The 24,860-nt window shown below is 37.4% G+C and overlaps 3 protein-coding genes across 5 annotated transcripts in view; 2 read left to right on the plus strand and 1 right to left on the minus strand.

Moving 5' to 3' along the window:
• Window positions 1-24,860, plus strand: part of LOC116286838 (uncharacterized) — a 28,562-nt gene that overhangs the window by 216 nt on the left and 3,486 nt on the right. The window contains exons 2-16 of the mRNA XM_089029406.1: window positions 892-1,044; window positions 1,460-1,531; window positions 2,372-2,557; window positions 3,349-3,424; window positions 4,458-4,536; window positions 5,508-5,601; window positions 6,124-6,187; window positions 6,909-6,991; window positions 7,992-8,158; window positions 8,724-8,763; window positions 8,980-9,039; window positions 9,903-10,051; window positions 10,831-10,862; window positions 18,248-18,343; window positions 20,094-20,203. Of these exons, the coding sequence (XP_088885532.1) occupies window positions 892-1,044; window positions 1,460-1,531; window positions 2,372-2,557; window positions 3,349-3,424; window positions 4,458-4,536; window positions 5,508-5,601; window positions 6,124-6,187; window positions 6,909-6,991; window positions 7,992-8,158; window positions 8,724-8,763; window positions 8,980-9,039; window positions 9,903-10,051; window positions 10,831-10,862; window positions 18,248-18,343; window positions 20,094-20,203 (1,461 nt within the window). The remainder of the gene's footprint in view (window positions 1-891; window positions 1,045-1,459; window positions 1,532-2,371; window positions 2,558-3,348; window positions 3,425-4,457; window positions 4,537-5,507; window positions 5,602-6,123; window positions 6,188-6,908; window positions 6,992-7,991; window positions 8,159-8,723; window positions 8,764-8,979; window positions 9,040-9,902; window positions 10,052-10,830; window positions 10,863-18,247; window positions 18,344-20,093; window positions 20,204-24,860) is intronic.
• On the plus strand, window positions 11,199-13,765 carry LOC148911405 (uncharacterized). Its single transcript, XM_089029407.1, has 3 exons — window positions 11,199-11,580; window positions 11,687-11,941; window positions 12,214-13,765. The coding sequence occupies exons 1-3, from the start codon at window positions 11,288-11,290 to the stop codon at window positions 12,368-12,370; spliced, it is 705 nt and encodes a 234-aa protein (XP_088885533.1). The 5' UTR covers window positions 11,199-11,287; the 3' UTR covers window positions 12,371-13,765.
• Window positions 12,127-17,315, minus strand: LOC148911406 (uncharacterized). 3 transcript variants are annotated; one of them, XM_089029403.1, is made up of 10 exons: window positions 16,818-17,313; window positions 16,196-16,731; window positions 15,761-16,118; window positions 15,425-15,622; window positions 15,049-15,235; window positions 14,532-14,783; window positions 14,091-14,262; window positions 13,684-13,832; window positions 13,397-13,597; window positions 12,127-12,999 (listed from the first exon to the last, which is right to left on the minus strand). In XM_089029403.1, exons 1-10 carry the CDS (start codon window positions 17,169-17,171, stop codon window positions 12,824-12,826), a joined length of 2,583 nt encoding a protein of 860 aa, XP_088885529.1. In that variant the 5' UTR covers window positions 17,172-17,313; the 3' UTR covers window positions 12,127-12,823. The 3 variants fall into 3 exon arrangements, with proteins under 3 accessions (XP_088885529.1, XP_088885530.1, XP_088885531.1); XM_089029404.1 differs by lacking the exon at window positions 13,397-13,597 and having other exon boundaries at window positions 16,818-17,315; XM_089029405.1 differs by lacking the exon at window positions 12,127-12,999 and having other exon boundaries at window positions 13,457-13,597; window positions 13,757-13,832; window positions 16,818-17,270.

Raw genomic sequence — 24,860 nt, forward strand, 5'->3', positions numbered from 1 at the left:
GGTCCAGTTGTTTGCGTGGTAACGAGAGAATGCAGGATAAAAACTTATTTAAACCATTTTTCGTCGACCAAATATCTTCCTAAATCGAACTGAGAATCAGAAATGACAGACTAAGGGACTGTGTAATGTTTACGATAGACCTTGGATGCGAATTTGTTTTTTAATTTTGAAGGCTTTTTTGGTCTAGCTGCCAAAATTAATGGGAATGAAGTTGAACCAAAAATAGCTGGCAAAAGAAATGACAATGTTTCTTTATACCTTCAATTCTTTGTATTTATTTCTGAAGCTCATAGTCGAGATAAGGAAAATAGATTGCATTAAGCTAGATTATGCTGATCAAATGCAGCTAAAGCATCAACTTCCATGCATCTCTCTCAATCAACCTCCCCCCCCCCCCCACCCCACACACTCCTCCACCCCCCCCCCCCCCCTACACACACACACACCAATGCAAAAAACCGCAAAGACCAAGGCATTTTCTGAGCTAGGCAATCAAGGTATGTATACTGGTCTACCTTAGATACTAATGCCATGTATATAAATAAGATGATCAAAGAGATGAGTGTTTGTACTGAGTGGAGCTGTCACTGACCATTTCTGCAATTTTCCATATTCTGCAAACTCAGACATTTCAACGGCTCGTTGTGAAATTAGTATTTTACTGCCGTCAGTTTAAGTAAGACAGGGCTGCCATTTTATGTGGTCATCTGAGCCACAGCAAGGCCTTTTACTCAGATTTATTTTTGATTTCTTTAACAGAAGATTGAAACAACCAAAAATCTAATAATGAACAGACAAAAATGCAGTCTAAGGGGGGCTCGCTTCATGTCCTTTGAATCAAAATAAATTATTATTAACATGATATGGTAATCTTTCTTTCTTTCTTTTCAGAACAAGACCTTCACCTTGGTATGTAACTTACATGATACCATCGCTAGAGCCAGGGCTCAGATGCTACACATCCTCTATGAATTAGGAAGAGAAGAACATCAGTTTAGGTTCAGGTTCAAGGGGGAATATCTCAGAGATGCATACACATTTGAGGTAATATACTACACACCAAATAGAAGTATGCCGAACAATTTGAATAACTATTGCTCTGGACTGACTAGCCTCTCTTACATGGGAATACGTTTTTATGTTTCTATGTGAACATGAGGCTAGTCAGTTGAGAATGATGAATATTCAAATTGGTCACCATATTTCTCTCTTTTGTGTATTTCTTATTATAAACAATCCATAAAAAAAGAATAAAAAAATAGACCCCTTATATATATAACTTTGGTGTAATGTTCTCCCATTACAGACCACATGTTATTCTCTAGAGTATCATGCCTTTGTTTAATGGTTCCTCATGAGAATAACAATGTCTAAAATGGGAAAACATTACACCCATGATAATGGGTCTATTTTTGTTTTTAAACCCAAATTAATATTAATTTGCTGGTTATTTTTTCAGGATTACAGAATACTGGATAATTCTGTTATCAAGATGGTTCCAATGAGCAAAAGACGAAAAGGAGCTGGAAATGTAAGAACTTTTTATTCAAATTTTGCCTCATCATAATACATAATTATACCGAATTAAAATATTGGGACCCAATTTAAATAGCTATTGTTCGGCACTGACTAGCCTCTCTTACTTGTAAAAACGCTTATGTTTCCACATGAACACCAGGGTAGTCAGTCACTAGTAAGTGCAGAACAATATTTATTCAAATTGGTCGCCATATTTGGATTCCATGTATAATATAGGAATGTAATAGAGTGAATATCGAGACAACAGCCTTTTCAAAATCCAACGTTCAACATATTCCAAAGTTTGGAAACTGTAGGTGGTGTGTGTTGCTAATGTGCCACTTTTTACCAATACAACTTGGGTTCTATTCCAGGGAACAGTACTGTCGTGTGTGAGTAGAGTTGCTTGTTGGTTCTCTCCTGTGCTTTGAGGTTTTTTTCTCAGAGTTCTCCAGTTTCCTCCTTCTTCAAATATCAGATCTCCATGGTAACTAAGTCACATGTCTTCTCGGCACCTGTCACACATGTTAGATACTGTACATACCAGTAGACCAAGTACTGTGAAGAGGAGGTGGGATGAAGGGAGCAAAAAAGGTCTGGAATAATTGGCTAGCATGATTGAGCAAACCAAGCTATATGGCAAACAGCAAATTCCTCAAGCAACCACGAGGACAAAGCAAACATGCGTACTGTATGCCATAATGATGTGATAGTAATGACAACAAACCACCACTAAAAGATCTCCCTGTTACCTTTGATTAATTGTTTTAGTAATCACATTAAAATGTTTAAACTTTATATGGTAATCCACAAATCCAAATTTAAAGTGTATCTTGTTTACTTTTCTTTGTAGTCTACAGTAAATCTACATGGCTCAAGAGCTAGTTCCATGAACAATGATGATGATGATGTCCATGACTTCATGCCAGCAAGCGCTAAACCAGATAACAGCCAAAAACAGCCTGATGATGTGCAGAAGGCCCTCCATAAAGAGATATCTATTTTTACTAAACGAGAACAGTTGCTTATGGACTTCAAGGTAAGCACATTATCTTAGCATCTGTTAATGCCTCCCAAGGCTAGCTCAGTTGTTTGGGCACGGGTCTGTCATTAATGAGGTCAGCATGGGTTCAAGCCTACATGTACATGGATGGAAAAGTAGCTTAAATGCATGTTATTTTGATTATTATTAAATTAGAAGTATGCAGTTTGCTTTGTTTTGTATGCAGATGAAATATTTCATTCAAAACTTTAAAGCATTGCAATTATGGATAATTTTTATGAATAAAAAATTTTCATCAACATCATTAATGTAGATGTAGATTAAGAAAAAGGAATGGGCCCAATGAAGATCTCTGTGGAACACCACAAGATAAACTTTTCATTTCTGAGCTCTTGTTACTGTACCATGTGGACACACTTAAATTGACAAATTAAGCAAGATTTAAGATGAAAAATACTAGCCAATCAGGAAAATCAGTAACATAAAATTGACCTGAGCCATCACTCATTCCCACAGTTGTTGGTAACATTTAAATTTTTTCTAAGTTTTCTAGGCTTCGTTGCTTGTTCCTGATTGGTTCAAGTTTGACTTAAGTTTGATCCTTTATTTTCACTCTATGTTGTGATTGGTTAACTTTCTTCAAGCGGTCCTGGGTAGTGCGTCTGTACAGCAATGTGACCTTGAATAACTTTTTTGCAGTTCCAAGCTTGGATTTAACTCTTTTGAGCTACATCGTACCTTTGATTAGTTTTTACTATAGAAATGTTTATTTTCATTAATTTACTGTCAGTAACTTCAGTAAGTAACTGTCAGCTACTTTTCCCCAGATTTTGCTTTGGATACATTTCCTAGCTACAATTTTAGCTGCCACTACTTCATATCCATACTCATCTGTGTGGTCAGGTAGGTGAATTGCTTTTTTTGAAGTTCTTCTTTTAGGTTCACCTGGGCTGATTAGTATAGATAGTAGGACTACATGCTGTCCGATTTGGACATAATTGGATGAAAAAAATTCTGACGACTGACAAAATTGGCCGATAGGCAGAGTCCAATTTGGCAGTCAGAGGAATTTTTTGAATTTAATTATTTCCAAATTGGACAGACATGTAGTCCTATTGCAGATTAATTATATCATCCCAAGCTATACTAGTCTGATTCCTTAAGTCATAGTTTTCCTTCAAAAGAATGTGAATGGAAATGATCCAAATTAATCTTTAATTTGCACAGGAAAGAGGAGTTGAAAATAATATTATATGTGTAGTTTCTTATATGGGATTATAGAATGATGATACAATATTATTATAATGCATAACATAACTAATTAAGATAACTCTCTAAATGACTTTGCCATTCTGCATCTTACAAGGTCCCTATTGTATGGTTCCAGAAAACATCCATACCCCACCATCCAGGAAATCGGAAATTGTCAGGGGGTGGGGGGTCAGGGAAAACAAAAGTGCAAGGATTATATGCATTGCCCAAATAAAATTGGTAATTCTAGGATTGGGGGGTGGGGACCTTTTTCAAATTTCCTCGTTGGGGCCCCATGGTATGGAAATTAGTATATGTAATAGGACTCCATGCTGTCTAATTAAGAAATAATTGGACGAGGAAAATTCTGAGGACTGACAAAATTGGATGAGGCCGTAGGCCGAGTCTAATTTGGCAGTCAGAGGAATTTTCGAGTCTAATTATTTCTTAATTGGGGAGCTTGAAATCCCTATTAAAACCTATTAATTAAATACAGCTGCCTAATTAATCCCATATCAACAATACCTGTCCAATTAAGAAAATAATTAGACAGTTACCTATATGGGTTTAATGAGAAGCTGTATTAATTAGCATACATATTACCTTGTTTTTGGAATTTCGTGGGTTTTTAGGATTCGAAATTTTCCTGTGATTATACTGACTTACATTTCTTTCACATCTTTAGGTCTTTTGATGATCTTTGGGTTTCTTTACTGCCCTAATTACACAAGACTTGGAGGCTTTGTTGGGAAGTATGGCATGAAGTAAGTGAAACTTACCTCAGTACCCTTGTAGTGTAGTGGTTAACACATCAGACTAGAATACCGAAGATGTGGGTTCGAATCCTGCCAAGGGCATTTGATATTTTTCTCTTATTCTCTCTACTTCATTATATACACACCGAACGCGTAATTTATTACCCATAGGTTTACTACATCCACTGAGAGGCATAGCTAGGATTTTCCGAAGGGGAGGGGGGACCAAATTAAAAAGTCCACCATTTTATTTGGGCCCTGGAACACCTAACCAAAAAAAGCCGGCATTCTATTGCCAACAAAGGGGGAGGAGGTGTATATATTCTAAGAAAGCCGCCATTTTCTTGTCATGAAGGGGTGGGGGGTGTGGCCCACTCACCCAACTGCCTACGCCCTTGATCCATTCATCATCATTTATCAGTTTTCGCAGTGCCATATATGATTAACATTAAGGCTACATCCGTTAGCAATGACAAAATACCATCCAGCTATTTAGAAACTCATAGAGTACGAAATTTAATGCTAAGAGCATGCAATTCTTTAGTATTATTTAGCATTAAATGGCACTTTGAAGGGCATTTTGAACTTATTAATTTTGAGGGGAGCTTGCTGTGCTGTGTAAATTAAGTTGAGAGAAATGATCGCTCCAAATATGCTTCAAAATTCATATACAAATGTCTTTCAAGAGACTATGTTTCTTTTTAACAAGTCTCATCGAAGTTTTGTTTTGGTAATTTCCAATGGTAGCGAAAGGACTTCATGCTGGTAGCGAAAGTGTGTGGTAGCGAAACGACCGGTTACCTATGCGAGGCATCACACATAAGGGATCTACTGCAAACAGCATGTGTAAATTTTATTTATCCATTGGTAGCCACCTCCTGCTTGACATCTCATGCCTGTAACAGTTCTAAATGTTACTATAGTTACTTAGGTTAACATTTACTCCTCTGATTGCAGTTTCTTATTTTTGTTTTTCTTAGTAAAAGCCACTTCATGATCTTTTTTTCTGTTGGTGCCCTGATGAACCTGACTGCATCACTTTTATTGGGAATATATCTAGTTTTTGAAGCAATGGTAAGTCAGTATGCATACCGTGGGGCTAGAATTTATTTTTGTCGAGACTGTGTGCTCCTCCATCCAACTGTCCATCTATTAATCTTTCTTTCAACCTGTCCAACCTTCCCTTCCTCCATTCATTCATTCAGCAATCCATGTATTCATTTACCGATATATTCATTCATGCACCCATCCATCTATTCATTCATCCATCCCATCTATTCATCCCTTCTTATCCCTCCAGATATTCCTCCATTCATTTGTCTATTCATTCACTCATTTGTTAGGTTGGTAAGCCGTTTGTTCTACGTGCATCATTTGCTTATTTGTTTGTTTATGTGTTCTTTCCTATATTCATACATTTAAACCACGATAAACCATTCTTTTATGTTCATTCGTTCATCCATCCATCTTTCCATCCATCCATCCATCCATCCATCCTTCCATTCATTCATTCTTTCGTTTAATTTCATTTCATCATTTCATTGATCCATAACAAACAAAACATTATTTTTTGATCCTAAATTATTATTTTTTCAGCAATATTTGTGTGATCAAGAGTCAACAAGTTGTATGAGACAAAAAGAGTTGATGTGGTGGTCAAGTAAGATGGAAATTTATTTCATTTTCCCTAATGTAATGCTTCCCAGTAAAAGGTTTTTACCAAGGCTTGATAAGATGTTTAATTTGTCTTTCAAAATTTGTTCATGCTTGTCTAAAAACTTTGATTATGGTATGCTGCAAAATGATTGAATCATTTATTGGCCACTTTAGAAACTTGTAAGTAACTAGGGAAAGTTTCGAATTTTAATGTTATTAGAAAAAAAATTTTTTTTTCATTTGACCTAATTTGTTGCATTACGATGCTTTCCCTTTTCAGACCATGTGTCATTCCCAAGAGTGTCATTTCTTTGTTTAACAGTTGCACTTGTTTCAGTTTCGCATGACAAGGCAAAACAAAACAAATAAACTAATCTTTATTCTCTTGGGAAGGAAACATGTTCTGAAATGGGGAAACAATTGTAATGCAACGAATTAGGTCTATTTGAGAAAGCATCTCAAGATTAGTGAGTTTGGCAAATTTGAACATGATTGGATGAAACGAACCAGATAATTGGCTTTCAAAAGTGTTGAAAATTTATTTTGGTTATAGATGACACTTAGATATAACAGTTATTATGGATGCATGCAAATGAGATGCAAATGAGACAACAAGCACTGTATTGGCCCGATAGCCTCTCTTGTATGATTCTTAAAACAAAAGAATATCTCATTGCCAGCGCAACTGTAATAACAACAATTATCATTTTCTTGTTATGTTTCAGTTATATTTAACTTGGGTCAGGCATTGTGTTTAGCCGCTAGTATTTTCATCTCCATAATGCTGATTTTCAACTTTAAATATGAGGTGTGTAACTTATCAATTGGTCCTTTTGGCCCTTCTACTCAATACTTTGTTTATTCATCCCATCCCATCCCACCCCATCCCATGCCATCCACCCCATGCCATCCCATCTTATCCCTTCCCATCCATTTTGTACATCCCATCCATTCTATACATCCTATCCATTCTATATATGCCATCCATTCTATACGTCCCATCCATTCTATACATCCCATCCATTCTATATGTCCCATCCATTCTATACGTCCCATCCATTTTATACGTCCCATCCATTCTATACATCCCATCTATTCTATACATCCCATCCACTCTATACATCCCATCCATTCTATACATCCCATCCATTCTATACATCCCATCTATTCTATACATCCCATCCATTCTATATACATCCCATCCACTCTATACATCCCATCCATTCTATACATCCCATCCATTCTATACATCCCATTTATTTATTTATTTTCATTTATCAATTAATATCTCCATTCATACAATCATTAATAATAACTTTATGATAATAGTAAACTTCAATGCATTTTGATTTTTTAGATTTCTGTATTAAATATAATTATACTATTATTTACCACTCTTTTCATTGCTACACGCAGATCGAGACAATAGTCAATCAAATAAATTGGTCGGTACCTTTATATTCTCTGATTGGTGTCAATGTATTGCCCAATTTGCCTGTCGCAACTGTTGTCTCAAATAGCACGTAGCAGTGAAAAGAGTGGTAAATAATAATTAAGTAATTTAGAATATCACTTAGGTTCATTTATTCATTTATTCATTTATTCATTTATTCATTTATTCATTTATTCATTTATTCATTTATTCATTTATTCATTTATTCATTTATTCATTTATTCATTTATTCATTTATTCATTTATTCATTTATTCATTTATTCATTTATTCATTTATTCATTTATTCATTTATTCATTCCTATTTTAGTGTATAGAACCCTCGACTGATAGTTATTTAATACACTACTTGCTAGGTTGGTGATCTTATTGAGATGTACCTTGTTCAGACAAGAGACTTGGAAAAGGTCATGAACAGTGCAAAGTTGGGCAATGTCAAAGATAGACGTCATGCGGCATTTGAATTAGCAAGCCTTGCTGCCACTGGTGATGAGACTAAGTTTAGGATAGTAAATGAAGGAGGGTAAGTAAGGGTTAGGGGCTGATTTCAGTGCGTGGTGGGGTGGGGTGTTTGAAACTCCATCTTCGTTAGGGAATGTTTTCAAATTTAAGAATGCTAGCTAATAGGAATAATGATATCATCATCATCATATATCATCGTCATTATCATCATCATCATCATGTATCATCATCATCACTCATCATCATCATCATCATGTATCATTATCATCATCATCATCACCACCATCATCATCACTCATCATCATCTTCATCACCATCATGTATCATCATCATCATCATCATGTATCATCATCATCATCATCATGTATCATCATCATCATCATCATCATGTATCATCATCATCATCATCATGTATCATCATCATCATCATCATGTATCATCATCATCATCATGTATCATCATCATCATCGTCATGTATCATCATCATCATCATTATCATCATAATCGTTATCATCATGTCATCATCATCTTTATCATCATTATCATTATCACATGTGTCATCATCATCATCATCATTATTAATTTCACCCAGAATGATGCTTTTAACATTTAATTCATTTTCACAGATTGGAAACTTTGACAAACCTGTGCCTGTCCCAAGACATTGTAAGTGATTGCTTGTTTTAATAAAAAACCATTCAATATTGTAACATAACTGATGTCAAATGAAGAAATATATTTTGGTGTAACAACAGTATTAGAATACCAGTAATGCTCTAAGACCTTGTGTTATTCTACTTTTCAATGATTGCCTACCAGTACCTTATTGCTATGTCAATACTGGATGTGTAACTGTTGCTCCTCATTGTTCTCTGCTACCAGGCAACACAAGAATATGCGACAGAAGCAGTGGCAGAGATGCTGACCATTCCTGCTATACAGGTATCTTAACTGTTATTTAACGTTAGAATATTAAACCTTGGACCATAGTTAATAGCTATTAATAGCCTGCGTAGCTGTGCTTTGGGGAGGAGGGAGGGGGACTACCCCCTCTCCATCCCCTCGGACTCCCTCCCCAAAGGGGCTCTATGCAGGCTAAGCTATTAACTATGCTTGGATTTCTTAGATTTGTTGGAGGAGATTTAAATGCAGGTTTCTCTTCTGCTCTCAAGAGTATTACAGCATTTTTGGTAGTAATAAAAAATAAAAGTAATAAACGTATCATCAATGAGGCACTCACAGCTCTTTCCTACATAGTTAATATTCATTTGAATACATAAACAATTGATGACTGTTACAATTGATTAAATGCCGTCCCCAAATGAGCAACACATCTAAGACCAAAATTATGTGCCGCCCTCAAATAAATGCCGCCCCCAAATTAACACTGCATATATGAAACCCAAAAAATTTAATTAGCTTAAACGAGTAAATATGGCGTTCTACAATGCAGTACTTGGAATCACGTATTGAAGAGGACAGTGACATTGGTGTTTGAATTTGAACTTTGAAATTCATTGGTATTTTGTTATATTGTTTGTATTCACTTTATAATAAATAATTGGTTATGCATTATTTATATATCAATGGTAAACACATTTATATAAGTGCTGCCCCTGAATAAATGTCTCCCCCTGAATTTACTCCGCATTTGAAACCCAGAAAATTTAATAGGCGCTGTGATGCTTAAATGAGTAAATATGGTTACAGTGTACACGTACGTTGTTCTCTGGAGTTCCATAAAGTATTAATAATATAATATTACATAATCAGCTGACATTAATCACTCTGATCTTATTTTTTAGGACTCATTTGTGGAGCTTGGTGGTGTGCGAACACTGTGTGCACTTTTGCACAGTAAAGATAAACGTATCATTAATGAGGCACTCACAGCTCTCTCCTACATAGTAGCTGACAGTGAAAGTAACAGACAAGCCCTCCTGATGGAAAATGGGTATTTATAATGGCTGTCTATATTTCTCTGTGTCTGTTTGTCTAGAATCTATCCTTTAGGCTGCATATATATCAACTCATGTGCATTTATCTTTCAGTTTCCATTCATCCATCTGTCTATCTATCCAATTCTTTTTCAACCTGTTCAACTCTCATTCCTGTTCCATTCATCTATCCATCCCATAGTCCCATTTCATCTATCCCTTTCATCTTTGCATCATTCCATCTATCTATCCCATAGTTGTTTGGAATTTCATGACATTTCACTTTCATCTATCCATCCATGCATTCATTTATTTATCCATCTTTTCATCCATCCATACATCCATTCTCCCATCCATTCATTCATTCATCCATCCATCCATCCATCCATCCACCTACCCACGCACCCATCCATCCACCCACCTACTCATCTATCTATCCATCCATCCATCCATCCATACATCCACCTATCTATCCATCCATCCACCTATCTATCCATCCATCCATTCATTCAATCATTGATTTGTCTGTCTGTCTGTTCATTTGTTAGTTTGTTGGTTCTTTCCTCCATCCATTCATCCATCCATCCGAGGGCCACCTGAAAATTATCATTTATGGTAACGGTGTTACCCTGTCTAATAAAGTTGTTATTATTATTATTATTATTATCATCCATCCATTTTCTTTCTTTCTTTCTTTGAATCATGCATTGTCTAACCTTTTTGTATTCCAATTCCAATAGTGAAAACATTTCAATACCTCATTTACATGGTTGTGTTTATTTTATTCTGTTTTTAGGCTGGAAGATTTGTTCTACATTGCCAGTAGAGGTAATTATTATTATTATAAGAAAATTGGAAATTTATTTTTGTAATGATCAGTGTAATGGTAATTAAACTGAGTTGAGTGCAATTTGGTCTGAAATCAAACGAGTAATTACATTATTTGTTAAAGTGTATATCAGGTCTAGAATTTTTTTACGGTTTTGGCATCTCTAGATGATATAAATAAATATTCCCAAAAAAATTTTCGATTTCGAATTTTTTTCACCTCGAAATCAGCCTTCAAAGTTAGATTTCTGGCGACGCCCAGTCGTGTTGGCCGTGTTTTAGGAGACTGGTAACTAGTGACGTAAATTCGAGAACCGAGAAAAGCGATTGTCAAGGATACGAGTAGACAAAGTGTTGTAAACATTGACCCGTTAGTGACTTTCATTCCTTCAAAAAACATAAATTTCAATATATAATTTCACAAGATGGCTACGAACTATTACGGGAGTGATTGCAGCTCTGAAAGCGAGATTTCAAGTATATATTCAGAGGAAGAGGATGGAGAAATTGAGGACGAATGCCATCAACATGCTGAAACACACGAGTCAGATGATAGCTACCCCAGGTCTGAATCTCACGAATTGGTAGGACCATATTCTTCAGAACCACTTGCTGATGCGGACTGGCTCAGTGAATATAACGAAGAAATTTCAAAGATCGAGAAGAGAAATGAAAAGCTTCAAGAAAGATTTGATGGCGTCACGCCGAATAGCGCTTGGTACGTAACTATCAAGATCTAGCTACAAGCTCACTCTTTTTGCAAAATATTTAGTTTCGTTTTGATTTTTTTACTAACTCGCAAATCTAAACGTTTCCTCTTTTAGGTGTAGATGCGGTCATTGCAAGAAAGACTTACTTCAAAAACCTCAAGAGTGTAATTGCTGTCACGAAATAGAGGGTTGTCTCGAGTCACTGAAGTCTTCCGAAGTGCTCGAAGAATTGGAAGTACCTCCCATTTGTGTGACCTTACATCCAGGGTTTGAGCCTGTTTGTTTAAATCGCTGGTCCCTACGTTCATCATGTGCCAAGTACCGCACTATCGACGGATATAAGTATAGACAAACTGGCAGTGAAGAAGAGTGAGTAAATCCTTTTTTTTCTTCTAAGCTTAGTTTTAATTACATGGGCCCAGAACAAGTAAGATAACTATGACTAATGTTTTCTTCCTTATTTTCTTATATCTTTTACTGTTCACGTGCTTTACAAGTCATACCATGCCGTTTTAAAGTATTACTTATTTCCATGATAATGATGTAAATAGCAATTGTAACTGACAGTTGTTTATTTCAAGAATATATTCTTGTTTGTTTGATAAGTTTATATACTAACAAATTATCATTTCATATTTTAGGCTTCTCCGTGCAACAGCTTACAGGGAATTCACCCAATTGGTTCATGGTTATCAAGGAGGAGGATCCAAGAGAATCCCACTGCCTGCTTGTGCATACCACTCAATAAGAAAACAGTTTCCTAGCACCGATTTTTGTGGATACGAAGATAACGAGTGATACATATTATATTATAAACAGAACATTGCATTAGAGTGATTTTACTTGAAGCATGAAAAAAATTGCACTACATAGTAGTAGATATTCACTGTTTTCTTTTATTTTACTTCGACTCTCCTCACTAATTATACAACTTTGTATCATGGGTCTAATAGAAATGACTCAAATTGCCTTTATGAGGGTTGTTTTGTATTTGTCACTTTGTATTGCACTTACAACTATAATAAAAAATTATAAAATAATTAATTGTAAAAAGTATTACAAAATGATACATTTCTACATATTAATATAAGAGTGAAGTCACTAAACCAGTGAAATGGATAGTAGACTAATACACCTTAGCACTGAGACTCTAATGCCATTGTTTTCTTTTGTGTCTATTTGACTATTACACCTTAACAAGTAATTTCTATTTCACGGGTTTAGTAACTTCACTCTAAAAGCAAGAGAGTATTAACTGCTTTTCTGGTTTTTAGGGCAGTCTTTCACATTCTTGTGTCCTTTCATGGGATTCTTGCAATGAGTGCAATGAGTGCAATGAGGGATTGATTTCTCTATCCTGCCTTCTCCAATCTTCTTTGTTTTCTTCATTTCGGCAGCTTTGGCTTCTTGTTCAAGTACCTGTGATACTGATAAAAGTAATGCACAAATTAGCATGAAGTGAATAGTTGATGACAAAATTGTTAGTTTATATTATACTTCTATTATGTTATGACTGTTAGATTATTCAACATATTAGAAATAAACCTTCATGACTTAGACACAACAGTCTAATTATGAAGAAAGATCTATAGTGAAAGCACTGAATAAGGACTTGGTGATATTTGAACACTGAAACAGAGTGCAGTCAGTATAACCAGTGAAATAGTACAAAATCTAAATAGTAGTAATAATTAGCACAAATTCATTTGTTTTCTTTTGTTTGGTTAGCACTATTCAGTGCTATTCAGCTAAGCAAATTTCACAGGTATGATGATGGCACTCTTCAAACTTAGAAACATCAATGGGAAATAACATCCTACTCACATGGTGTTGTGGGTGGTACATTGTCTACAACCATACTCTTTCTTTTTTCCTTTTTTTCCAAAGCCACAGTTTTACTTTCTTTTACCAGCATCGTGTTCATTGATGGTGGGGTCATTTCTTTTAATTCTTTCTGTGCCTCTCTTAACATGTCTTCTTTCTGCAATGCTTCGAGAAAAGTGATGTATATCTCTTCCACATACCCTATTGATAAAAGATAAACAATAACATGTATACAAGTATTTTTTGACTTTTCGTTAAATCAGATGTGCCGAAATAGCAATTCTTACCATAATCTGGTTTTATTCTCACATCTCTTACAGTAGCCTCCCCATTTTTAAACTTCGGATAAATAAATCTCACTTGGTCTGATCCATCTGGCTTCTTTTTTGTCTCTCTAATGATATTGTAGTTGAAGTGGCTTACAGCAAGTATTTGTCTTGGAAGGAAAGAAAACAAAGAGAATGATTATAACAAATTATTATTCTTATTATTCGAATATCTTAGTTTGATTTCATTTGTTTCTTTATTTTGCATATTGCAATTCAAGTTTTTGCAAGAATGCAAATATTTAGTCATGCATTTATGTCTTATTTCTTGATAGCTTTTATATGAGAATAATACTATGATTATAATATTAGAAAAAAATATATAGCAAAAATACATATTAATACAAGTTATACACAGTACTAGATACCTGCAATACATTCCAGGGAAAGAGAATGCAATCATTTTGGGACAAAACTGATTTAGTAGCGAGTGAAATCCCTCAAGGCAACTTGTTTGCGATAAAGGAGAGGCCTGTTTAATGCCAGCAACAATTCCTTTTTTGCTCAATGCTTTGTCCAGTTTCTCATATGCCACAGAATCTAATAAAGAAAAATAACATAATTATAACAGTCAAATAGGTGCTAGGTACTAGGAGTCAACTTTTCTGGGCTAGAAAAATTCAATTTTATGCACCAGGTTTGGGATTTGCAAATAAGAAGTGGGAATTGGAGTTGCTCAAAAACATAACTAATTTGAGAGCATGGGATTTGGCCAGGAAATGGAATTTGGATCACTCTTCCAAAACCGTGTGAACAAAACAGTGGTGACAAATTTTGAAATTATCAACATAAAAATAGAGAAAGAGTACCAGGGATAAGCCATTTCCTAGGTGTTATGTCATCGGCATGTGAGCACTTATTGAACAGAGGGTCAGGTAGATCTTTATGCCTATTAAGAATGTGGCTTTTGAAGGAGTTGAATTTTGACCAGATGATTCTTCTGGTTCCACAGACAGTTGATGTCGCACTCCAATGGAGATGGTTTAAGCAAGGCTGAATCCAGTCCTTGATTAATTCACATCCTTTTTCTCTTGCAACTTTGTTCAGAGCCTTCTTGACAGCTGCAAATTAAATGCAATATATTACTATTATTATCATAATATACATATGCCATTAGAATAAATGTATTCATAAACAATCATTCTGACTCCAAAGGTGACATGAAAACAGGTATAGTTGACCAAGAGATATTCAAAGATAACTGTAGTAAATATTTACTAATATTTGCTTTGCCTTCATTAAATAAGTGGTGTAGAGGTTTAAAATATGTCACACCAATAATTAATAAAATATGATATTAATAATAATACCACTAGATATTCATACATTTCTTTAGGTGCCAAAGATCAAAATAGTGAGTAATATTTGGCAGCTTTTCTCGCATGTGTTTGGCAATGGAGAGATGTCTGTCAGATACGAAGGTGCCAATTGTAAGGCCAATTTGAAGAAGGAAGTTGATGCTCCTATTGAAACCAACGTACTCCATCGCCGTACTGCTACCAGTTTCATTTCTCTAAAAGGAACAATGGCACAATGCAAAGATTAGCATTAATTATCTTATAGAGTCAAATAAGAATGTGTGTACAGAACATAATGAATGTAAAGTCAACAAAGTGCTTTTTTACAAGTTTAATTCTCACTACCTGTTTTGGCAGTAAGGACAGATATAGTAGAATCATAACATCCAATGATGATAACATACCTGTACGAGGGAAAAATGAATAATGTTCGGCAAATTACAAAGGAAGATTGAGTATACTCCAAATTTGGCGCTGTGCCCCATGCTGTCATGCCTGGCATCTCCAGATAGTGTTAGGGGCTCTGGCAGTGACTTTACTTCACTTAGCATTACTTTTTGGTACTTTTTCCAAAACAGCAGGATGGAAGGAAACAGCTTTTCCTAAAATTCAAAAAATAAATTTACATGGAAAATAATTCTCCTACTTCTCAGGTACAGAGCCCTTGTTTGCATTACTCAACTAAATTCAACTATGATAGATCATTTTTATAAATAAAGCATTTTGTAAACATTGCGTACCCCTTGATGTTTAAAGAAAGTAGTAAGTGTGATGCAGGCAACTCCCATGTGCTGAAATAGCCTGAAAACCTTGCTTGCAGAAGCACCTGCAGTTAGGACAGCAAAGCACAGGAGAATATTACCAGCTGGGATCTTAGTGCCTGTCATGTTGGGTTGGCTTCTCCAAGTATTTTCCTTCTTTGGGCATCTGGGGTTTTGGCATGTAGTAGTGATATTGACCATAGTCCCTACTTCTCGGTATGTCACAACAGGGTTTTCAGTCTTGCAGGAGTGGCAGAAGGAGAACAACAATAACAGCTTGGACAAGAAGACAATGTACTTAGGCTCAGTTCTAGTGCTATAGTTGCTTGAATTGAATCTGTAAGACAAAACAACAGCAAAACAAATTATTTTTTTGTCAAGATTTAAACTATAAAGATCAAATTTATTCCATACCTCTTTCCTGTCATATGCTCTTCATCCTCCGTTTCAGTTTCTGTCTCTGTATCTGTGTAGGGGTGATAGTCAACGTCATCAGGGATACTCTCAGGCTCTTCCTCTGTAATGTCATAGTCAACTGTGTCCTCATCATCTTCCTCCACTTCCATATTTACATACTCATCGTCTTGTTCCAAATTCTCTCCGATCCTTTCTCCAAGACCTTCTTCATGGTCGTTCAGCTGTGTTAAATTACACTGAATACCACAGGACGATTTTGGAGTGGGTTCCTTTGCCAGAGAATCGATCTTGTTTTTTAAATCGATGCATTTATTATGTAGCAATCGTTTTTCTTCTTTGAACTTTTTGCAAGCCAAGCAATCTGGAGTCTGGGTGCTGAAATCCCGCGCTGAAGAACAATCCTCGGCACTGATTACTGTATCAGGCTCCTCTGCATTGTCTACAGGTAACCTGTCTTCATTCTCAAGCTCTCTAACAGGTCCCATGGCTTCTCTGGACTCACCAGTACTAGCAGCGATCATGTCTCTAAGAATCTATATAGTAAACAAACGATAGTGCTACAGTTGGGGCATATAGTCCAATATGTGTGACATTTTTTTATTATCAATCGACGACTTACCTTTCGGCGATTTCTTTGAGAATTGTTGGCTTCAGCTGAACTAGTCGATGGAACTGGGTAAAGTTTTGGGTATGACACAATTCCGGTCTCATCCCTTACTAAGTGTGCCAGCTTTCTGTCGTCTTCTCCGAAAGAGTAACGCTGACTGTAGTCCTCTGGAGAAAAGTGCTCCGAGCATATTGCCGAAGTCGCCGTAGGCGTCCATTTTGCTCGTCTTTTCAACACAAAATCGACCCATCTTTTCCTTCTAGCCTTTGCTATTGGTCGGTCATCATTAAAATAAGGGATCGTATGAAGTTTTATGCCTTTCTTCGTTATATTTGAACACCCTCCAACCACGCACCTACTAGGCATATTTACAATACTTCGAAAGGCCGATCTAAACTGTGTCACCGAATTTACGTCACAGAAAAACTAGTGCCAGTCCATTAGCGTCTCCCAAAACACGGCCAACACGACTGGGCGTCGCCAGAAATCTAACTTTGAAGGCTGATTTCGAGATGAAAAAAATTCGAAATCGAAAATTTTTTTTTGGAATATTTATCTATATCATCTAGAGATGACAAAACCGTAAAAAAATTCTAGACCTGATATACACTTTAATCAAAAGTTTGATTTCAGACCAAAATTGTTCAACACAAATTTCAATTACCACTTAATTATATCCCTGATTTTGAAATCTCCTGCAATGATCATAATATATTTAAGATTAAATTTTACTAAAATTTAGTCAAAAAGCCGGTTATTTGCCTAAACGACTTCATTGGCTTTTCAAGAGAGTGAGATTTAAAACTCAAAATGATGGGATTTGTGATTAAATTGCACTGCTGGCAGCCAATCAGATTGTAGAAATCATCAGTGATTTCAAGGGTAACTTGGATGAAAATCGATGAAAATTGGAAATGACTTGAAACTTGTTTAAACTTATCTATATGGCCCAGATAGTAGCTAAGAAACATATTTTCTTCACAGTAAAAAGGGGGGGATAAAAATTATCAATTTTATTCAGCATCTAAATTGTGAGTAAATGATGTCTTTTACCCAAACTTATTGTTCCCCTTGCTTTTAAACCAAAATTTCTCAAATGCAAGTGGCTTCCAGGCTAAAATGTTCACTAATCTGGTTTACGTAGTCATAATTGAGTCATATTATCCTCAAATACTTCAATTATTGGGACTTTCAAAAATTGGTGTGTTTTCGTCCAAGTGCCCCTTTCAATATAATAATTGATGAAATAAATGATAAGATAGGAGAGCACCAATATTTAAAAACTTTATAATTATTTTTAATAATTTAAAAGGTTTTATGAAGTCATTGACCAGCAACATGGAAGATATATAGATTTATTTTTATTCTTATTAATATTGAATTCCCTCACTGTAGTTACATATGGCTTCTTGTTTAATGGGCATTCCACCATTTCATTGCAGTACATGTCCCTGCTTCTAGAATCGTTGCTGCCATATTCTTGGAGCTTGCCTTCAGTGCAGAGATCAGAATTATGCTGTCATCAAAAGAGGAGTCAGGTAACTTATTTCTAAAAAAAATAAATAGGGGATATTACATGGGCGCGCGGAGATACGAATTTTATCTTCGAGTGTTTAAAAGATCTCTCACTAGTGAGCTACGATTTTTTCAACACTCCAAGATAAAATTCGTATCTCCGCGCGCCCATGTAATATCCTCTATATTTTCAACACGAGAAGATAAAATTTGTATCTCCAAGCGGCCATGTAACCACACGTTTCTTTGTAATTTTGTTTTGGAGTTTGCTACACAAAAGAATATGAGTTGAAATCCAAAATCTTGAAAATCCATGTATTTACTAATTTCGATGTACTCTTTCTTGTTGTGGTGTTTATAAAACTTGTTTCCAGTCCTTAAGAACGGTGCCTACTAATTGAGAATCAATTATTTTTTTAAATGACTATGTGAATTATTTTAACCTATCAAAGGGTTGTCAAATTCTGGTTAGAAAAGTAGGGGTCACCATGCATTTAAAAGAAATAATAAGGCTTTCGTTAAAAAGTGATGACGTCATGATTTTACTAAAACCAGGGAAAAAAACTTTTTTTCAAAAGAATTTGAGAAATTTCTAATTTAAATCGTCCTGAATGACTGACACTTTGTTTCTTTACTAAAATATACCCAATTCTACCATGACTTTAATAGTTGGCTATAATATATATAATTTTTTAGCTTCGTGCTCCCTATTTTCGATCAGTACGTACATAAAGATTGTGTCCATATTCTTTTCAAAACCAATTATTTTTTATAAATTTCATTTCACGAGGCTAATTTAGCATTTACTTTATCATTTAAACGAAGAAAAAATAGGGGTATCCAGGCGTTTTTAAGAGATATGAATTTTTAAAGAACATTATTAGGGATAAATCTTATGCTGAATGCGTGACAAGCATTACACAGCATACAAAACGGCGTGACAAACTCTGTTTTCGGCGCGTTTACACGTCAAGCTAAACATGCTGCTTCCTGCCATGCAAGCAAAAAACACAGAGAAAAACTCGATATTTATAAGCTTTATAGTTCCAGGAAGGCTATTGGGTTTGAAGTGTAGTTATTATCGACTTTTTACTTCACAGCAGAAAGGAATTTCTGAAATATTTGGTACGTAATAAGATGATTTTTTAGATTGAGAACTCCAAAATAAAAGAATTTCATGATAAAAGTGTTTAGCGACCAAAAAAAGATTTTCAAAACTATGACAACACACCTAGATATTAATAAATGGTAAATTTTCAATTTCATGTGACTGTATTTCTTGTTTGTTTTTATTCAAGTTTTATAAGATGAAATCTAAAGAAACGGCAAAAAGCTTTATTATTGAAAGGATTTGGTTTTTTAGTCTGCCATTTTTTCAAAACTTGCCCAACAAAAATTATGATTCTTTGTCAATAATACTTAAACCTTAGCAAATTATCTCTTTAACAAGCCTGGGTTACTTAAGATCGTTTTTTCTGCTTTAACTTTTATTGAAAATAAACGTTTTGTTTCGTGCAATCCGAGTAATAAATTTTGAAATTCCTCGAATGTAGATGCGCAGTACGTGTGCGCGTGGACAATAGTAGGCACCGTCCTTAACTTGTTTCAAAAGTGGGCAATTGAAACCTCTAGCTTGAAATCATTTTCTGTTTCACTTTGCTTTTCATAGTTTATTTTTAAGTATGGCTGAGTGTAGGATGTTGAGTTTTTGCTATTACAGTAACTGAATTGTTAATTTATTTTTATTTTAATAAAATATAATCATCATGCTAGTGACCAGTTGTGAAAAGTTATGCAGAACAAAAGACAATGAAACACAGAGGCTTTCACTACAAACTCTAGAACTCCTTGCAATAGAAAACTCAGAGGCTATTGTTAAACATGTAAGTATTATTCACATTGCAGTTTTGTGTCTTCATATTTAGAAGGAGAGGGGTGGGTATAGATAGAGAAAATACTCCCAGACCTGTCTCTCTTTCTCCAATATATTTTTCTCTCTCCTGTTGTCATAAAAACTCATACTCACTCTATTGTTCAACAAGTACGAATTATAGAAGATTTATAGCTTCACATTTAGAATTTTTTTCTGGTCTCCCTTTCATTTCCAACATCCAAGTTTCTTGAATTCAGTGCTGTCAAATAAATTATATGAGAGAAAGTTTCTCATAAATCGTAAGAGTTCCAAATGGTAGGTGGGAACCATACTTAATGTGATTGTCAATGGCCTTCTGCTGAATCCTGTAACAATCAGCAGCAGTAAGGGGGACTCGCGAAGTCCCCAGGAACCTATGTCATTTTCACGGGAATTACCCGCGTTAGCGCCTATGGGAAACTTTTTGGCGGCATGGAAATAACCCGTGTGAAGTAGGTGCGTTACACTGTTTGCTTTCGCGAGAAGTCCCTTACTACTGCTGTGTTGGAAATATTTGTCTTATATATGCATGAATGTAAAAAGTTCACCAATTAGAAGAGTGTATAGAATCCCATCGTTTCGGCAACCATTTTCGGCTACCTTTCTACTCCCACACAGGCATTCCTCGTAGGCACAAAGTAGTATTTTTTTGTGTCCTCTGTTTTGGTAGCAAGGGTGTCCGCCAGAATGACACCCTTTTCTAATTCTGCCAGGTAGTATTTTTTGTCCACCAGAATCCGCACCCTTTGCAAGGGTAACGAGTCGTTCCCCTTCTACTATCTACGTCGCGGCAGTTGCGCCAAAGTGGCCACGTAGCCCGGTATGCGAATTCCTTGCAAAGTCTTTTGCGCTCGGTAGAGACCTTCCAAGATCTCCAAAAGTATTTGTGTAGTTCTTTGTTTTCCTAGCACGTATGCGACCATACCCGCAGCTATGTAGAGATACATCTATATACCTATGGACCCACGGAATACCCCTATGGATCCATAGGTACCTAGCTATGTTCGAACCGTATTCGTAGATATATATATGGCAACACCCAAGATACTATCCGAGGAGGAAATCGCAGGATTGTTGGAAGATCGACGAAATGGCGTAGGGCTGCAGAAGGTAGCCAAAAAGTACGGCATAGGCATACCAAAGATACGCAGGATAGAGCGAGAGAATGGTCTGGAGGTAGCAATCCCCGAAAAACCACCTACTACAGACCTACAGAAACATTTCCTAGAAGTGCAGGATTCCTTTGCTATAGTCTTGGACGATCTCCAAAAAGCTAGAGAAGAACTCCGAGACGCAAAGGAGGAATTGCTAGCTAAAATGGAACAAAAAGAGGAACCCGAAGAGGATTCCTTCGAAGAAATAGAGGGCGAAGTGGAGGAAGTATCCACAAAAATAGACTGGCAAATAGCTAGCAATGTGCTATTTGCAGTCGTAGGAATAGCTGCCGTCGTTTGGGCACACAGCAAGCCACCCAAAATAGTCTACTACAGACATCCAGCGGAGGATACGAAACCGCAGAGAAATTCTAGGATTCCGGAGATGGAGTAGAGGCGAACGCCCTTTGCAGGCCTAGGATTCCGGAGTAGAGACGTGCACCAGTCTGTCTTTCTTCTTTGCCTTGGTAGTCTTTTCCCTACCTATTTTGCAGTATAGCGGTGGTGGAGACGTCCAGTCTATTTTCTGCTCCTCCAGAAAGTGTCCCCAGACTGGAGTGGTTGCATGTTCTACCGTACAGCCCTCCAAAACGCATTCCGAGCATTTTTCGGAAAGGAATAGGATTGTCCTTTCTTTTTTTCTGTAGGTGGTTTTGGTGTATTTCCAGCATTGGTATTCGCCCGGATGCATATGTAGCGCCTGCACGCATTCTTTGTTTGGTGGCGCCGACACTTCCAGTAGTCTTTCTGGATTTTTGGGAGTGTCTATTTTCCTAGCCAACTCGTAGTACGTATCCAAACCGGGACCTTCGGGTACGAAGACAGTTGCTACGTTGTTTTTCCACTCTAGCAATATTTCTTCTCCGGGTATGGCAGTGCGTATGTTGCCGTTGGCTTCGAACTTTCCAGCCGCGCACGCTTCCAATAGGGCTTCCGTGGCCCATGCTACAGAAGTTTCTCTATTCCTTCGCAATACTACGCGGTGCCCTCTTGCCAACCAGTTGGCATCCAAGTCTCTGGGGATCGCATATCCTAGTATCTTGTAGTCTCCTGCAGGTATTTGCTCCATCCTATGCACTTTGGACCTAGGCGTCTCTGGGCCAAACGGGCTTTCCTCTCCAAAGAACAATCTACGCAGATTGTCTGTCCTTCTGGAAATCCTATCCAATAGTTTCCTGTATTTCTCCAATTCTTTCTCTATGGCTTTCCTGTCTTCTTCCTTCTGCCGCAGGATGGACTGCCTTTGCTCCGACAGTTCTGCGTGGTATCTTTTCGTAGCTTCTACCCACTCGTCTCCTTCCAAATCGTCCCGTATGTCTTCCAATCTTTGCTGTCGTTTTCTTTTGGACAGGAAGGATATTCTGCGGGAGGAAGGCACTTCCAAAATGCCAAACGGACTCTTTTCTACTCCGATCCTTTGTGCCTTCTTTGTGCGCCAAACCCACTCTACGTGTTCCGTTGGGGGTAGCATCGTGGCAATGGTGGGGGCATTTGCATGCACTCGAGTGGGAAACTTGGACTCCGCTAGTATGGTTGGGGAGTCCTTCATGTAGCAGCGTAGTGGAGCTATTTCCACCGGGTCTGTTCCCAGAATATCCACACGGAATATAGGACATTTTCGGAACCCAAACTCTGCTATCGTCCAAAGTACGCATTGTTCCCACTTTTCATTGCCTCGAACTCGCACACCGGCTATGCGTCTTGTTCCCAAATTGCAGTACCACGCTAGGAATATTTCTCCCGTCTCTTCGCAGCAAATGCAGCAGCATCTATCCAAGTGTTCTGCGAGAGCCAACCACAAATTCTTTGGCGGCTGTACTACGAATATGTCCTGCAAAGGTTCTATGGTCTCCGCTATGGCATTGGTGTGGGATTTGGAGAAGTCTTTGCCGTAGACGGATATTTCCACTCTGCTGCATCCTCTCGCCTGCACGTCTGGATGCAGAAATGTCTTCCTAAGATGCTCGTTCGGACAATCCACGTACTCTGCTAGCTTTGCGCCTACTGGATTCTGCACTTCCCCGGCTTCGAAGTTGGATACTATTTTGTTGTATATTTTCGTACGTTTGCCATCTTCTACCCAAGTGCAAACATGTTCTCCAACAGCATGTGTATTGTCCAAAATCGTACCGTTGCGCCAACCACTACTATGTTGCAGCACGTATCCCAACTCCCGCAAACGACGCACCAATGCAGCTCTATCCAAAGTTCCGGAGAAATCCTGTGTGTAGTCCACGGAGTATATTCCATATCCGTGCGCATGTAGCAGCCTAGCAAACTTGGAAATGTTTTCGTCTACGGCTTCTGTGGACAACTCCGAGGTGTCTACTTTGGCCACAAATGCCGCGGCGGGTTCTCCATGCAAACTGGACCACTTGGCTGCCATGTGGGAGACGCGGTCTACTATGTTTCCCTGCCTGCACGTGTGCACTATGCTGGTTGGTAGGAACACCCCAAATGTCTCCGTGGCTGCGATGGATATCTTGGAGACTATTGCCTTCGCATTCCTACAAAGCAGCTTCTTTCCATACAAATTCTCTTCGGAAACAAAACCATAGACAAACACATCGTCTACGAAAGGAGGCAATCCTTCTAGTGGCCGCAGACTGGTTGGTCCTTTGTTGCCCCGCAAGTAGTCGCACTTGGATATGTCTGGCAGCAGGTTTCCGTCGCAGGCATTGTCCAGCAGCAAATGTGCTAGTAGCCTACTCTTTGCTCGTATACCCATCTCTTGCAATGTAGTCGAAATACTCTTTTGCTCTTCCATCTTCTATATATAGGAGTAGAAGGTTTTGGGCTACCATAGCGGCCTGCAAGGAATTCGCATACCGGGCTACGTGGCCACTTTGGCGCAACTGCCGCGACGTAGATAGTAGAAGGGGAATGACTCGTTACCCTTGCAAAGGGTGCGGATTCTGGTGGATAAAAAATACTACCTGGCAGAATTAGAAAAGGGTGTCATTCTGGCGGACACCCTTGCTACCAAAACAGAGGACACAAAAAAATACTACTTTGTGCCTACGAGGAATGCCTGTGTGGGAGTAGAAAGGTAGCCGAAAATGGTTGCCGAAACGATGGGATTCTATACACTCTTCTACATGCATATATAAGACAAATATTTCCAACACAGCAGTAGTAAGGGACTTCTCGCGAAAGCAAACAGTGTAACGCACCTACTTCACACGGGTTATTTCCATGCCGCCAAAAAGTTTCCCATAGGCGCTAACGCGGGTAATTCCCGTGAAAATGACATAGGTTCCTGGGGACTTCGCGAGTCCCCCTTACTGCTGCTCAATCACAGTGACTTCACTTTAAATTAATTGCCCTAAACATCAGTGTGCAGTATACCTGTTTTCTGCCCTCCACTCTGGTGCTTAGCCTTAGATCTGGAGAGAAAGAAGAATTACTTTTGTTCAAAGGGTATTGTTAGGGATATGGTTGAGAGGTTATATTGGGTTTCACTTAATATGTAAG

Source organism: Actinia tenebrosa, unplaced genomic scaffold (genome assembly GCF_029948245.1).
Source record: "Actinia tenebrosa isolate PJP-AT-01 unplaced genomic scaffold, QUT_ActTen_1.0 PGA_scaffold14__42_contigs__length_11649687, whole genome shotgun sequence".
Lineage (NCBI taxonomy): Eukaryota > Metazoa > Cnidaria > Anthozoa > Actiniaria > Actiniidae > Actinia > Actinia tenebrosa.

What these genes read in the sequence shown, in the direction of transcription:
- LOC148911406 (XM_089029403.1), bottom strand. Translation starts at nt 17,171, where the DNA reads ATGCCTAGTAGGTGCGTGGTTGGAGGGTGTTCAAATATAACGAAGAAA. An exon ending in TCTTTGGCACCTAAAGAAAT is followed by an intron (nt 14,784 to 15,048) that starts GTATGAATATCT and finishes TTTAATTTGCAG; the next exon opens with CTGTCAAGAAGGCTCTGAAC. An exon ending in TAGGAAATGGCTTATCCCTG is followed by an intron (nt 14,263 to 14,531) that starts GTACTCTTTCTC and finishes TTTCTTTATTAG; the next exon opens with ATTCTGTGGCATATGAGAAA.
- LOC148911405 (XM_089029407.1), top strand. Translation starts at nt 11,288, where the DNA reads ATGGCTACGAACTATTACGGGAGTGATTGCAGCTCTGAAAGCGAGATT. An exon ending in GTCACGCCGAATAGCGCTTG is followed by an intron (nt 11,581 to 11,686) that starts GTACGTAACTAT and finishes TTCCTCTTTTAG; the next exon opens with GTGTAGATGCGGTCATTGCA. An exon ending in CAAACTGGCAGTGAAGAAGA is followed by an intron (nt 11,942 to 12,213) that starts GTGAGTAAATCC and finishes TTCATATTTTAG; the next exon opens with GCTTCTCCGTGCAACAGCTT.